This window comes from Ochotona princeps, chromosome 26, assembly GCF_030435755.1.
Source record: "Ochotona princeps isolate mOchPri1 chromosome 26, mOchPri1.hap1, whole genome shotgun sequence".
Classification (NCBI taxonomy): domain Eukaryota; kingdom Metazoa; phylum Chordata; class Mammalia; order Lagomorpha; family Ochotonidae; genus Ochotona; species Ochotona princeps.
This window is the reverse complement of record NC_080857.1, coordinates 23,815,446-23,829,618: the sequence shown is the minus strand read 5'-3', so window position 1 is coordinate 23,829,618 and position 14,173 is coordinate 23,815,446. Positions and strand designations below refer to the sequence as shown.

General features: G+C 45.9%; 1 protein-coding gene across 1 annotated transcript in view; it reads left to right on the top strand.

The window, feature by feature from the left end:
• ARG2 (arginase 2) overlaps positions 1–14,173 on the top strand; it is a 30,227-nt gene that overhangs the window by 5,408 nt on the left and 10,646 nt on the right. Inside the window, exon 3 of the mRNA XM_004584458.2 lies at positions 13,461–13,638. Coding sequence (XP_004584515.2) covers positions 13,461–13,638 — 178 coding nt within the window. The remainder of the gene's footprint in view (positions 1–13,460; positions 13,639–14,173) is intronic.

The following is a 14,173-nucleotide window of genomic DNA, read 5'->3' as shown; positions in this document are numbered from 1 at the left end:
GACACTACTACCCATGATCTACTTACTCGAGTTGAATTCAGGCTATCATAATAATCTTCCTTTTGTCCCTTAGATCTGTTGCCCAGGAAGTTGTTGTTTTTATCTCCTAAATCATTAGAATCTTTCTCCATAATGGTAATACTCTAGTTTTCTTCTCACACATGGTGATAACTTTCAAATGATATCCTGTCCCCAACTCACTTTCATTAACACCAGAGCAATCTTTCTAAAATACTAACCTGAATTTATTTTTCTACTGCTAAAAGTCTTTCCAAAATTTTTGTTTTTAAAGATTTATTTATTTGAAAGAATGACAGAGGCGAGGAGGGGAGAGGATAGAAAGACTGAATCTATGACTTGGGTAGATGATTAAAAGCTCAATCATGGAAGAGCTTGTTTAAGATATTGGCATCTTGATTCTTAAGTTATTCTGATTTGCTTTTGGGTGATTAAGCAAATTAGGGTTTATATTTCTATGGGGAGTGTCTTAGTCTATTCTGTGCTGCTTTAACAGAACACCTGATAATGGTGACTTACAAAGAACAATTTTAGGGTTCTTGAGGATGGGGTATCAAGATCAAGAGCAGTCTGGTGAGGGTCTTCTCGCTGTGTCCTAAGGTTCCATGTGGTGTGGGGAAGGAGAAATATGGGGTCTGTATTTATTCATCATAACCAGCATTACTTCATTCGTGAAGATGCCATCCCCATGACCCAAACATCTGTCGGGCCCCTCTCCCAGCACTGTCGGGTTGGGGATTATGTTTCTGACACATACTCTCTGACGGACACACTCCGATCATGGCAGGAATCCAAAGTAAAAACAAGCCTTTCCACTGTCCTTGAGGGATGAGTCCCCTCTCTGGAGGAGGAGGAGTGGATGCCTGAGCTAAGGGGGTGTCCTTATGCCTCTGCCCTCAAACTGACCTGGAATGTCAGTAATAGTGACCCGCTACATTGGATTCAGCTTTGTGTTCCAGGTCCCCTTTGTCATGCAGATTATTTGCAGGAGAATGTTCAGTAATTTGCCGATGCCTTAGACAATGCTTGCATCACTGATGCACCTGTATCCTGGTGAATCCATAGTAAACTCTGGGATTTGGCAAATTTCAATGTCTTTCTGTTCATAAAGGCAGCAGCAGTTACCTTATACCTTTTAATTGAAAGTTGCTTGATATCTGATATTTACCATGTTCCAGACACTGTGCTAGACATGTGCCATTATTCCAGTGTATAATCTGTAAAGTCAGTTAATAATAACCATCATCATCATCATCAGTATTGGTGAGGACCCTGTGCACTGTAATAGTAACATAAAGCGGTGTATCTGCTACAGCTATGATGGTTCTCCCAGTGTCCACTGATGGGTAAGGCATGAACAGAATGTGGCATAATCAAGGGGCATTATGCAGTCTTCAGAAGGCAGGAAATTGTAAAGTATTCTATGATGTTGGTGAGTCCTGAGGACATTATGCTGAGTGGAATACGAACCAATTACAAAATGACACACTACAATTCCATCTACTTGGGATCTCTAAAGTAGTCAGTGAATAGCAGGGGCTGGTGGAAGGAAAGAGAAGTGACTGCTTGACGGGCAGAGCTGTGGCAGTGGGTAGTGGAGGTGGCTACCCTGTGGACTGACTGCACAGGGTAATGCCATTGAGCTATCTGCTAGAACAGGATGCTAAATTTTGTGCGTATCTTACCACAACTTAAAAAAACAAAAACTCTAGCAGGCCCGGCATGGTAGCCTAGTGGCTAACGTCCTCAACTTAGGTGCATTGGGATCCCATATGAGTTCCGTTCCAGCTCCCTGCTTGTGGCCTAGGAGAGCAGTAGAGGGTGGCCTAAAGCCTTGAGACCCTGCACCCATGTGGAGGCCTGGAAGAAGCTTCTGGCTTCGGATTAGCTTAGCTCTGGCCATTGCAGCCACTTGAAGAGTGAACCAGTGCTTGGAAGATCTTTCTGTCTTTTCTTCTCTCTGTAAATCTGCCTTTTTAATAAGAATAAATCAATCTTTTAAAAAACTAGCAAATAGAATTTAGAATTTACAAGGGAGTTTCAGAAAGTTCATGGAAAACATACCTGCTCTTTTGATCTTCTCTTCCCATAAACTTTTTGTAGTGCCCTTGTCTTAGGAACAAAGGTGAGTGGTCACTAGGCGATTTGGCTTCTTTAGAACATAACAATGCTGTGTATTTGAAAAGTTCTTTTTACCCTGTTTTAGTACACTGTTTTGAAGTGTAAGTAAAAGTAAGACTTAGGAAACGGAGCCAGTGACCTGAATAGGTTATGACCCTCTCCAAAGTAGCACAGGTAAAGGAGAGCCCATTTCCTGCCATGTATGACCTGAACCCAGGGTTGCCTCAGACAGCTGGCTTCCCGGTGCTTTGCCAGGACTGAAGGAAGTCAGAGTGAGGACTCCTAAATGTATGTTTTGTTGTTGTTGTTTTTAAAGATTATTACTTATTTGAAAGGCAAAGTTGAGAGGAGAATAGACAGAATCTTCCATCTGCTGGTTCCCTCCCCAAATGGCCTCAACGGCCAGGGCTGACCCAGGCTGAAGGCAGGAGCTTCTTCCAGATCTCCCATGTGGGTGCAGGGATCCAAGTACTTGGTTCATCCTCCATTGCTTTCCAGACACATTAGCAGGGAGGTGGATCGGAAATGGAACAGCCAGACTCAAACCGGTGTCCATATGAATTGCTGGTGTTGCAGGAAGAGGCATTGCTTACCACACAATGCCAGTTCATTTTTACATTTTTTTTTTTGGAAGGCAAAATTGTGGGAAGAAACAGATCCTTTAGACAGTAGTTGACTCCCCAAATGGCTCAAAGGTTGTGGCTGGGAACCAGGAACGGAAACTTCATCTAAATCTCCCATACTGTTTGGCAGATCCAACTTCCATAGGAGATCCCTGCCTGTTGTCCTCCTCACTGAGTCAACAAAGATCCCATTTTCACATGTGCTCCTCGGTGTATGAAGGGTCCCGTTTCCCTGTTAAGGATTGGCTGTAAGAGCCCAAAGTCATTGTCGCATTATGGAAAATCAGGCCTCTTCCCCTCTAACAGTCAGGAAGAGGGTTCCAGAGATGTTTTGGAGGCTGTGTTCTTTGAAGTTCAGGTCTAGATCCTCGTATTACTATGAAGCTACCGGCCGATGGTGCAGACGGTGGGAGCCTTCCGGTTGGCAGTAGGATAGCAACACCAAGTATCCTTGCCAAGCAAACACAGAGTGCTTCTGCTTACCCCATGGCTAGAGCCAGTCACGTGGCTGTTTTCCACTGGCAAGAGATGCCAGAAGATTTAGTGTATTTTAAATTTGTATGCCACCTACACATCTCATCTCTTGCAGAACAACAGTGAACAATTAGCTTTAAGCCATTTGTGAGTACTTCAGAAGGCTTGTGGAAGAATAGAAAGCAAGGACAAGGAGATCTGAGAGCAAGAAAAGCTGAAATCTGTGCTTAAAAAGGCTCTCCAAAAAGTTCATGGAAAGTGAGCATGGGTGGGGGGCAGCCAGGACGTGAATCGGCATTGATATGGGATGCTGGTGCTTGGAAGTAGAAGATTGCCAATGGAGCCATCATGCTGGCTCTGACTCCCCCCGCCCTTTTTTTTTTTAATAGAGAGTCCATTGTCTCTTACACAGCTGCCAGACTGAAGTACTTGAGCTAGTCTCTGCTGCCTCCTAGGCTCTACATTAGGAGGAAGTAGGAATTAGGAGTGGAGTGGGGACCTGAACCCTAACCCTGACACAGGAAGTGAACATTCCAACTAGCTAAATCTTAACCACGAGGGTAGCCCCTTCTTTGCCTTTATGGTTTGAGCTGGAATTCAGACAAGGTCCATGTGGTTGATCTCTCTCTCCAGTCCTTTCTAGGTCCTCCCCCCATCTTACTGCTGTCTTCCTTCCTTGTGGCTCATTTGTTGATAGAATTTGTTTGGATTTTGCAGTTCCTGGGATGTGCCGTCTTCCGTATTTCCTGTAAGCTAGTCATTGGGTCCAGATCCTTGTGCAGGCTCAGGTTTGTGGGTTGGTTGGTGACCCTTCTACTTTGGAAGGGGTCAGAGTACCCTTCCAAAGATGCTGATGATCTTACCAGCCACTAAATATTACCTAGAGTTGATCCATAACGTATTTCCAGGTATTTTCACTGGAATAGTCTTAATGCCTCAATGACAACTTTGAATGTAATGCCTCAATGACAAATCTGAACTTAACAGCTCTTCTGCTACCTTTCCAATCTCTGACCATGCCAGAAAGCAGAGGGAGAGCCTTGTGTCTGTTCCCCGAGTCCCTCACTGCTGCCGCCATCCATCCGTCTGTCCCCACTGTTTTGTCTTTAGCACCCTGTAGAGCTCCAGGGCTGTCCATTTCCACACTGTTCTCTGAGCGGTAGATCTGAAATGCAGGTTTGATTCATCACTTCCTGTTTTGACCACTTTAGCAGCTCCCCATGCATTTGAGCCTGCCTGCCCATCTCTTGCCTCAATTCTTTCTTCCTCCAAAAGCATTCTGAGCTGTTCTGTGGGGCTGTAGGTGTTGTGTGACTTTTGTACAAGTATTCCTTCTTCCTCTTTCCTTCCTGGCTCAGCTATTGCCTCTTGTGAGAAGTCCTAGCACTTCAGTTCCTTGTCTGTCCTCGCCACGCCATGCCAGCTGAGGCAGAGCCCTTAGCACTGCACTGTTGCTTTCCCACCTGTCTGCCCCTGAGGCCGCTCCTTGTCTCTGGGTCCAGTGGACTGAGCCGGGTGCTGGGCAGCATGTAGCAGTTTCTCTGAAGGAACTAAGTGGGCAGGGCGTCTTAGCTCGCTCCTGCAACTTCAGTCACATCAGGACTTGCTGGATTTCTCCCAGATCATAAATTCACTTCTCTCGAAGTAATTTGCTACCAAGGAGCCACCTGGTATCCTAGATTATTTAGGAACGAATGCCTCCAAGAGTAACTGTCTCATTTTCAACTTTTAACTCTTGCAACACAATTCAGTTGTTGATACAGTACAGCAAATAGCTAGGAGATAATAATGACCAATTATCATCCCCTTTTTTGAAATTTTTTTTAGATTTATTTATTTTTATTGAAAGGCAGATTTACAGAGAGGAGAGACAGAGAAAGATCTTCATTCCACTGATTTCACTCCCCAAGTAGCCACGATGGCCAGAGCTGATCTGATCTGACATCAGGAGCCAGGAGCTTCTTCTGAGTCTCCCACGCAGGTGTAGGATTTCAAGGCTTTGAGCCATCTTCTACTGCTTTCCCAGGCCACAAGCAGGGAGCTGGAAGGGAAGTAGAGCAGCCAGGACACAAACCAGTGCCCATATGGGATCCCAGCACATGTGAGGCGAGGATTTAGCCACTAGGCTATATCACGCTAGGCCTGAAACATGTTTTAAAACCAGGTGAGTAAGACTACTTCTCATCACTTTAGACAGCTCCTGCAAAATCCTTTGATATTCAAGTGAGCATAATTCTGACAGAACCTAAGTGGTTGATTTAAATAATTTAGCCTTTGGATAGGTTTACCTATCCATCTCTATTAATGTCAAACCGTCTTGGTATGTGGAGTTATCTGATCTGTGGGAATGCTCAGATCTGGAGAAAGATGGAATCTTCCTTGTTTGCTCTTCACTTTGGAGAGGGGAAAATGACTGAACAAGAAAGAGATAGAAAACCCCTTGCTTTGTGATCCCCGCTTGAGTCCCAGCAGGGAGCAGCACTGGGGCGAGGGCATACGGCCTTTCACAGGGACTGCTGGAGATTCAAATGTGCGAGCTGGACTCCTTTTTAAATACTGATTTTTATTTATATGAACGACAGATTTCTTCCATCTGCTGGTTCACTCTCCAAATGGTCACCAGGGCCAGGCTTGAGCCAGGACCCAGGAACTCCACCTGGGTCTCCCACGTGGATGGCAGGGGCCCAAGCTCCTAAGCAGTCTTTCCCAGCCTTCCCAGGTACATTAGCAGGGAGCTGGATCAGAAGTGGACAGGGAGGAGTTGAAGTGGTACCCCAGTATGGGATGCCAGTGTCACAAGCGGTGGTTTAACCTGCCATGTGCCATGTCACAATGTCAAGCCCTTGAGAGTTGGAGCCATTGCAGTGAGCTAGCAGTGGGCCTGCATTATTTACCACACCTCATAAAAAGCTGTTTTTAACAGGTTTACAAAGGTTTACAAAGGTTTACAAAGGTTTCAGGAACTCTTGGGTTATACCATCAGTTTCAAGGACGAGAGAAGGGAAGGGCGGAGAGGGAAATGACAAAGATGTCCTGTCCAGTTGAACTACCTGTGATCCTGCGTGTCAGGCCTCTTGATGTACTCCAGTCTCTTCTTTCATTCCAAACATCTGTGTGGGGAGACAGGTTAGCAATCCTGCCTCTTGGATGATGTTGGGGGTGGTGGTGATGGGGTTGGGAACAGAGGGCAATGTCAGGTTGGTATGCATCCAGTGGGGCACTTAGCTAATTTGCCGTTGCCTTGTGCATGTGCCCTTTCAGCTTGGTCTGGCATGGAATGCTCTCTGTCTAGTTTGAGGCTCCTTGCGCATGATGTTAGCCTGGGGTCTCAGACAAGGAGCTATGGAACTAGACTCATGGACCTGGTGTGGGGTCCTAGCAGCTAAAATCCTGGCCTTGAACGCCCCAGGATCCCATATGAGCACCAGTTCTAATCCCGGCGGCCCTGCTTCCCATCCAGCTCCCTGCTTGTGGCCTGGGAAAGCAGTCGAGGACAGCCCAAATCATTGGGACCCTGTATCCACATGGGAGACCTGGAAGAAGTTCCTGCTCCTGGCTTTGGATTGGTGCAGTCCAGCCGTGTGCTCACTTGGGGAGTGAATCATCGGATGGAAGATCTTCCTCTCTGTCTCTCCTCCTCTCTGTATATCTGACTTTGCAATAAAAAATTTTTTAAAAAAACAGAAGAACTGGACTTGTAACTGGTAAAGCTGTGCTAACCAGCCTGATGTGTCACCCTTTAAATTGTTTCTGGACCAAGGTAAAATGTAAAGAAGTGTCAAACTAACTCACTGGGAAGAGGAATACTTTGTCCCTAGGAGTTGTTGCTCTTTTCCTGGTTAGAAAATACTGGGAGAAACGTATTCTGTCATTGTGTTGACACTAGCAGGCCTTTGGTTTTCAAAGAAGCTCAGCAGCTTGTCCTCCTGGCGTGAAGTGTATATGTGTCTTATAAAGCCAGAAAAGTCCTTTGGTCTCTAGCCCTGCCTGTGCTGAGAGCAGGTTGCTTGGCTGCCATCAGCTGCCTGTCTTAAACCCTGAACTGGCTCATTGTGGTTCCAGGGCTGGTTTGGCTGAGGGTCAGAAGGCCACCTGTTACAGACTTATCTTTGGAAGATGATACCTACCTGTGTCTAGAGGCTAGGACAGAGGTAGCTGGGGAAGCAATTGGGAAATGTAACCGATGTTCCAAGTCCTATATTACTATCTTGAATTAAATCCTCAAGTATTTTTTGTTTCAGATTTTTTTTTAAATTCAAGACTCAGATTCTTGCAAAAGCATTGATTAACACTGTGTGAGATTAATTTGATATATGTCACATGGCAGATCTGAAGTGATTGGCCTGGAGCCTCCAGTCCGCCTCTTGTCCTCATCTTCACTGGCCTCATGAACACCTGCCCGAGGGCCCCAGAGTGGGCATGAGGGAGATGCTGAGCTACAGCAGGCCTTTCTGGAGCCCTGGAAACATGTCTGCTTCATGGATGTGCTTTGTCCCCTAGCGCATCACACTAATGGGTAGATGGATCTGAGGAAGCAGAGAGCTGGGGTTTAGGTCTCTGCTAGACACGTGGCTCGTGAGGGTGGATAGCTTGTGGACAGCAAATGCAAGAAGTCAAGCCTAGCACTCTGCATTTCATTGGTGGTATCCAAATGAGTGGACCTATGTACGTCTCCTCAAAACTTACTACAGAAGTTTTAGGGATAAGAGAAATTCTTAATTCAGATGGTCTGAATTAATTCTGAGATGTTTCTCCAGGTTTAGAGTTCCAATAACACTGCAACTATTTTTTTTTAAAGATTTATTTATTTTTATTACAAAGTCAGATATACAGGGAGGAGAGACAGAGAGGAAGATCTTCCGTCCGATGATTCACTCCCCAAGTGACCACAACGGCCAGTGCTGTGCCGATCCAAAGCCGGGAACCTGGAACCTCTTCCAGGTCTCCCACGCGGGTGCAGGGTCCCAAAGCCTTGGGCCGTCCTCGACTGCTTTCCCAGGCCACAAGCAGGGAGCTGGATGGGAAGTGGAGCTGCTGGGATTAGAACTGGTGCCCATATGGGATCCTGGGGCATTCAAGGCGAGGACTTCAGCCACTAGGCCACGCCACTGGGCGCAACTATTCTTAATCAGCTAGTGTTTGAGGTGTAATTTCGAAGTTCTAAGAATTAACAAGTGTATCTTTTCAAAAGACCAGGAATTGCCTTTGCCTAGTATCCTATTTGCTACATCCAGTAGTTCAGTATATAACTTTAAAAGCCATCAGTACACCTTGTCGTGAAAGGAGAATAGTTTTTCCTCAGGTTGCATGACATATTACTTGTGACAAGTCATGAACATTTCCGTACTATTTGGAGGCAGCTGGAACCATCCTCACTGGCACCTCACGTTTCTCAATCTATTATTCTGCCAATAACTTGCTCTCATGTCGGCCCACTTTGAAACTCAGCTTTCTCAACTTCCTGGGAGTCTTGGTACCAACTTGCACTGCCTGTGAGTCAGTCAGACACTACAAGAGTGAGAACAGGGTCCATTTATGCTATGTGAAATACCTACTTCTAACACTCTCATGTGTGTCTCTAACCAACGGCTAAGTCAAGCTTGCTTGGAATAGTTGGAGCAATCTGACTTTGAGTTTTCTCTGTAATGTGTGGACAATGGCACCAGTGGATTTAGAGACTAACAGGCATCTGTAAGATGCCAAGTACAGTGTAGGGTGTGGAGGCTGGCATTCTACCTTCTTTCCTGTCCCTGACTGCTTTCTGGGATTCACTCACTGACCCCAGAACAGAAGTGCCAGTCATTGATATTGCTAAGGTCAGGTAGGGCTGTTTTGATTCCTTGCCCTCTGCCAGGTTGCATCATTCTGTTGATGCTCCACTCCAGTGGAGCCTGGAGAGGTTTATCAAGGCCGAAGACAATGCCTGGGCCTGAAAGAGCAGAGTAGCAGTTTGTGTATTTCATTACCAGCACTTGGGAGAGGAGCAGTGAGGCTGTGCCAGTGTATAAAGAACAAGTGAAAAATGAGAGGCCTTTCAAAGTGGTGCCAAATCTGACGAGAGCTTCCTTGATTTCAGGCTTATCAAATATTGAAGTGCCTTCTTGAGACAGAAGAAAACACAGCAGTGAGACTAGGTCCCACCTGCCCTATACTTACGTTTGAGTTGAGCCAAAGCAGAAATTGGAAGAGACAGCTTTCTCAACTGTGATAGGCAGACACCAGTATTCTTCCATATTAGTGTTGGCTTTTGTTATGACTTCAGGAGTCTAAATTAGTGAGGCCGTTCCTTATGGCCCATGGACTAGATTGTGCCATGGTGTTACAGGCAACAGGACCCCGCCCCCCCAGGCTTGCTCTGGGCTCTTGTCTACACACCAAGTAGGTGATATAGGGAGTATAGGAAAGCAGGATATACTTTTGAAGGGATAGTACGCACTCGACTCTATTTGTGGATAACTTCTCATCATGAGGAAGAAAGGGAAGCTGCCTCCACCAAAGCTAGGTCATTCCTTTACAGCATAGGAAGTGGCATCCTACTTGAATATTTACGGGGCAGTTTGGGGATGGGCCTGAATACCACTCATTTATGTCTTCCCTTTCTTGGGGGAATCTAAAGAGAAGTTTCTTGGTGTTTCCATGTGAGGCTGCAGCATACATGTGTTCATCCTGGCATCTTGTACATGATGGGGAATGGGTGTGCTGAGCCATGCTGGGTCAGTGTGGAAGTGGGTGGGGTTTGTGCAGTACATTGTCTCAGTTCCTCTTTGCTCACCAGCTTTCTGCCTGTTCACATCACTAGCACCTTGACTTTGACATTACCCCGTTGACCCTACCCTTAGGAAAAACTGACCTCCCATCGGCTTCTCCACTCCTCTCAAAATACTTAAGTCTGTTGGTCATAGTTACTGTTTTCTGCAACCTCGCATCACATTGTTCTAATAATAAAACATTCTATCTAAGAGGCAGAGACAGACAGGAATGTGCTTATTCTCCCAGTGCCCACCCTAGGCTAGATGAAAACATTATTTAAAAGATTGATTGATTTTTATTGCAAAGTCATATATACAGAAGAGGAAACAGAGAAGATCTTCCATCTGCTGATTCATTCCCCAAGTGGCTACAACAGCTGGAGCTGCACCAACCGGAAGCCAGGCACCTGGATCCTTTTCCAGGTCTCCCACGCGGGTGCAGGGTCCCAACGCTTTGGATCGTCCTCGACTGCATTCCCAGGCCACAAGCAGGGAGCTGGATGGGAAGTGGAACAGCCGGGATTAGAACCGGTGCCCATATGGGATCCTGGTGCATGCAAGGCGAGGACTTTAGCCACTAGGCTACCACTCTGAGCCCAAAAATAAATAAATAAATCATAAAAGATAATATAAACTTGGCAATTCTAGAAACTAAGGTTTTAGTATTTTGAGTTTATCAATTAGAGGGTTATGGCCTAAGAATTAAAAAGTGTTTACTGGGGCGGAGTTGTTGGCTGCCACCAACATGCCATGCTCTCTGCCTCTGCGGACATAAGCTGCGTCTGCATTTGCTGGCCACTGCCACACCAGCAGGAGTGATGTGCCACTTCTAGGTCATGCTTTTGTCCCCTCCTGCTACTTTGAACCTGGAAGACCTCGCCTTGGCCACCAAGCCCTATACCACTGCCTGGGGGACTACTTCCTGCTGAGCCAGCATACCTGCTCTGGGTGCTAGATGAACAAGAAAAACTATGCGAGTCTTTACTTTGGGATGAGGTATAGCCGTTTGCCTTGTGTTTATACACGAAGGTCTGCAGAGTCAGTACTGAAGCTTGAGGAGTTACAGGACCGAGCTTTCCACCAGTAGAGACCTTCTACATTTATTAGGGATTCCTCTTGCCAGTGAAGAGGGTGGCAAATAAAAAACAGTGCTTACACAAACTGGGCTGGCTGTAGGAGACTTCACTTGGTACTAAGTGGGTGTCATGTGGGCAGGCCACTCCGGCCCGGCGAAGTGATCGCTTGGCTCTGTGGACCCAGAATTGCAAGGCTTGCCATGTGCAGGGGTCCTCAGGTCTGCAGACCCCACGGTTTACACCGACCGTGCTGAACAATCCAGCGGAACTCCTGTGCATAGCCATGTGGAACAGTAGCTCTTCCAGCATGGCTGGTGTGGGAGAAATGACTGAAAGCATCTCGAAGTGCCCAGCAGAGGCCACTGGTGGTGGTGGCAAGGAATCAGAGTAAATGGGGCTGGGTAATCTTAGGAGAATCCACCATCCAAGCTATGAATTCACTTGGCGGACCACCCCAGGGTGGGCTTCCATGTTGACTGATCAAAATCCTTTTATAAAACTCTGTCCACTTTGAAGAACTCTGACTGAGCTGGTTAGGTTCCGTGTAGAAGCCTTCTTAGGCTTTGGGCAGCTTTTTTTCCTGGTCAAGACTGACTGAAAACCATGCTTTGCTCACTTGCTTTTTACTTATCAGAGTTTACATCTTAGTATCTGTGACTGGACTGGAGTGTTCTCTGAGTCTAGCACTTACCTTATCACTTTAATTTTGCTGCATTTCTTATTGGTCATGTGTGGTTTGATAAGTTCAACTACCTGGAATGTAGTTCTGAAAAGTTAATATTAACATTATCTAATCAGATTATAAAATCTTTCACAATTATAGACCTAATATTGCCAAACCCTAGATATTTCCTGGTGTCTTGTATCTAGTAAGAACTTCATGCTTGGTATAAGGAGATGGCTGAGCTACCCGGGAAGGTCACCTGGGATAAGTGCCACTGTTCCAAGCCCTGTCCAGATCAGCAGTGTATTCTCAACAGAAACGAGACCTGATCGTGACTGAAAGTCAAAGCTTCTTCCGAGTCCCTAGTGTCGTCCCCAGATTTTAAGACTGGTAAAGTCTATGGTGACTTGTATCTTTCTTACTGTTTTTAAAAGTGTTTTCAGGGCCCGGTGCTATAGCATAGTGGTTAGGATCCTCACCTTGCACGCCCCGGGATCCCATATGGGTGTCGGTTCTAATCCTGGCAGCTCCACTTCCCATCCAGCTCCCTGCTTGTGGCCTGGGAAAGCAGTCGAAGACGGCCCAAAGCTTTGGGACCCTGCACCCGTGTGGGAGACCCGGAAGAGGATCCTGGTTCCCGGCTTTGGATCGGCGCAGCACTGGCCGTTGCAGTCACTTGGGGAGTGAATCATCAGACGGAAGATCTTCCTCTCTGTCTCTCCTCCCTGTATATCTGACTTTGTAATAAAATAAATAAATCTTTTAAAAAATCACTCTGATTTAAATTCGTGAGAAGTCCCAATAAAAAGACTGAGCAATAAATATACCACTTATTATTATGAAATACTTTTAGAGAATTCTGTTTTGAGAAAGGCAACAGGTGAATGGCTATGGCATTTGAAAATTTAAAATTCATTGTGACAATGGCATAAATTCTGCTTTAAAAGTTATGGAAATAATAGCATTGTCTGATAATTTAGATCTCTTTTTGATAGAGTTGGCTTATCTGTACTTCATTCTAAATGTAGCATCCAAACTGGCTAGGGAAATATTCAAGGCTCTCGGAATATTTGTTAGTTCTTGAAGGATTCTCTAGGGGCAAAATATAGTAGTAAATAGAAACTCTGGGGCCAGCTGGCCTACAGTTTGATTCTGTCATTGACATTTAGTGGCTGTGTGTGACCCTGGCAGGTTTACCTCTGTGTATCAGTTTCTTGTATTTGTGAACAGGCATATTTTAGTTGCCTTATGTAGTTGTATGTTTATGACATGAATAAGTTTGTCAAATAGAAAAGTGCTTGGGACCATGTGGTTGATAAATGTAAAGATGTTTCTCTCCTAGGATGCTTCAGGATCCTCAGATTTACTTTTTATGTAAGAATAAGAGTTTATATATACTTTTGTACCAAGTTAGTAGTAAACTCTTTGAACTGTTCCTTGGGATTTTACTTCCACTGTATGATTCTAGGATACCCGAGACCTGACTGCTACTGATTTTGTGACTGGCAGGCCAAGTCCCTGGAAGTCTCCAGGTATCCCTTTAATGGTAACTGTGGCTGGATCCACCTCTAAAGGACCAGGCATGACACAGTCACGGGACATGTTCAAATTGACAGTGATAAAATGTTTGTCAGTGCTGTTACTATCCCTACTACCAGTTACTCTTTGGGGCCCAGGCCTGCCGGGCTTAGAGCAGCAAGAACAGTTCATTCTGTTTGTCCTCATTTGTTTTCAGGTTGCCGTCTAAAAGACTTTGGAGATTTGAGTTTTACTGCAGTCCCCAAAGATGATCTCTACAACAACCTGGTTGCGAATCCACGGTCGGTGGGCCTTGCCAACCAGGAACTGGCTGAGGTGGTGAGCAGAGCTGTGTCTGGTGGTCACTGCTGTGTCACTGTGGGAGGAGATCACAGGTAAGCTGGGAGCCCGGGGCCGTCGAGGGCAGCATTACAAAATGCTTTGGCTATCGCTTAGCTCACTTGCCTGTTCCTAATGTGCAGAAAGTACCCTCCGGAAGTCCTAGGGCATGAAGAAGTAGTATAGTAGAATTTCGAAAAAAAGGTTTATTTCTTTTAAAGGTAGAGCAGGAAATGGGTGGGAGGAGACACAGACCTGCTTGTACCTACAAGAGAATTCCCCAGATGCCTGTAATAGGCATGCCTGGACCAGACGGAAGCCAGATCCAGGAACTCCATCCGGGTCTCCCACATGGGAGGCAGGGACTCAAGTACTTGGACCTTCTGCTACTGCTTTCCCAGGTTAGTCACAAACAGTGGCTTAACCCATGTAATAGCACTTAAACAAATTACGTTGAGAGAGACAGGTGGAGGGCTCCGATGGGATGAGTCATTTTCTGATGCCTGCAGCTGCTTTGGGGCTGTGCTGGCAGGAGGATGGGACCTGAGAACTCAACCCAGGAGTCTCACGGTGAGGCACCCAGTCACCTGA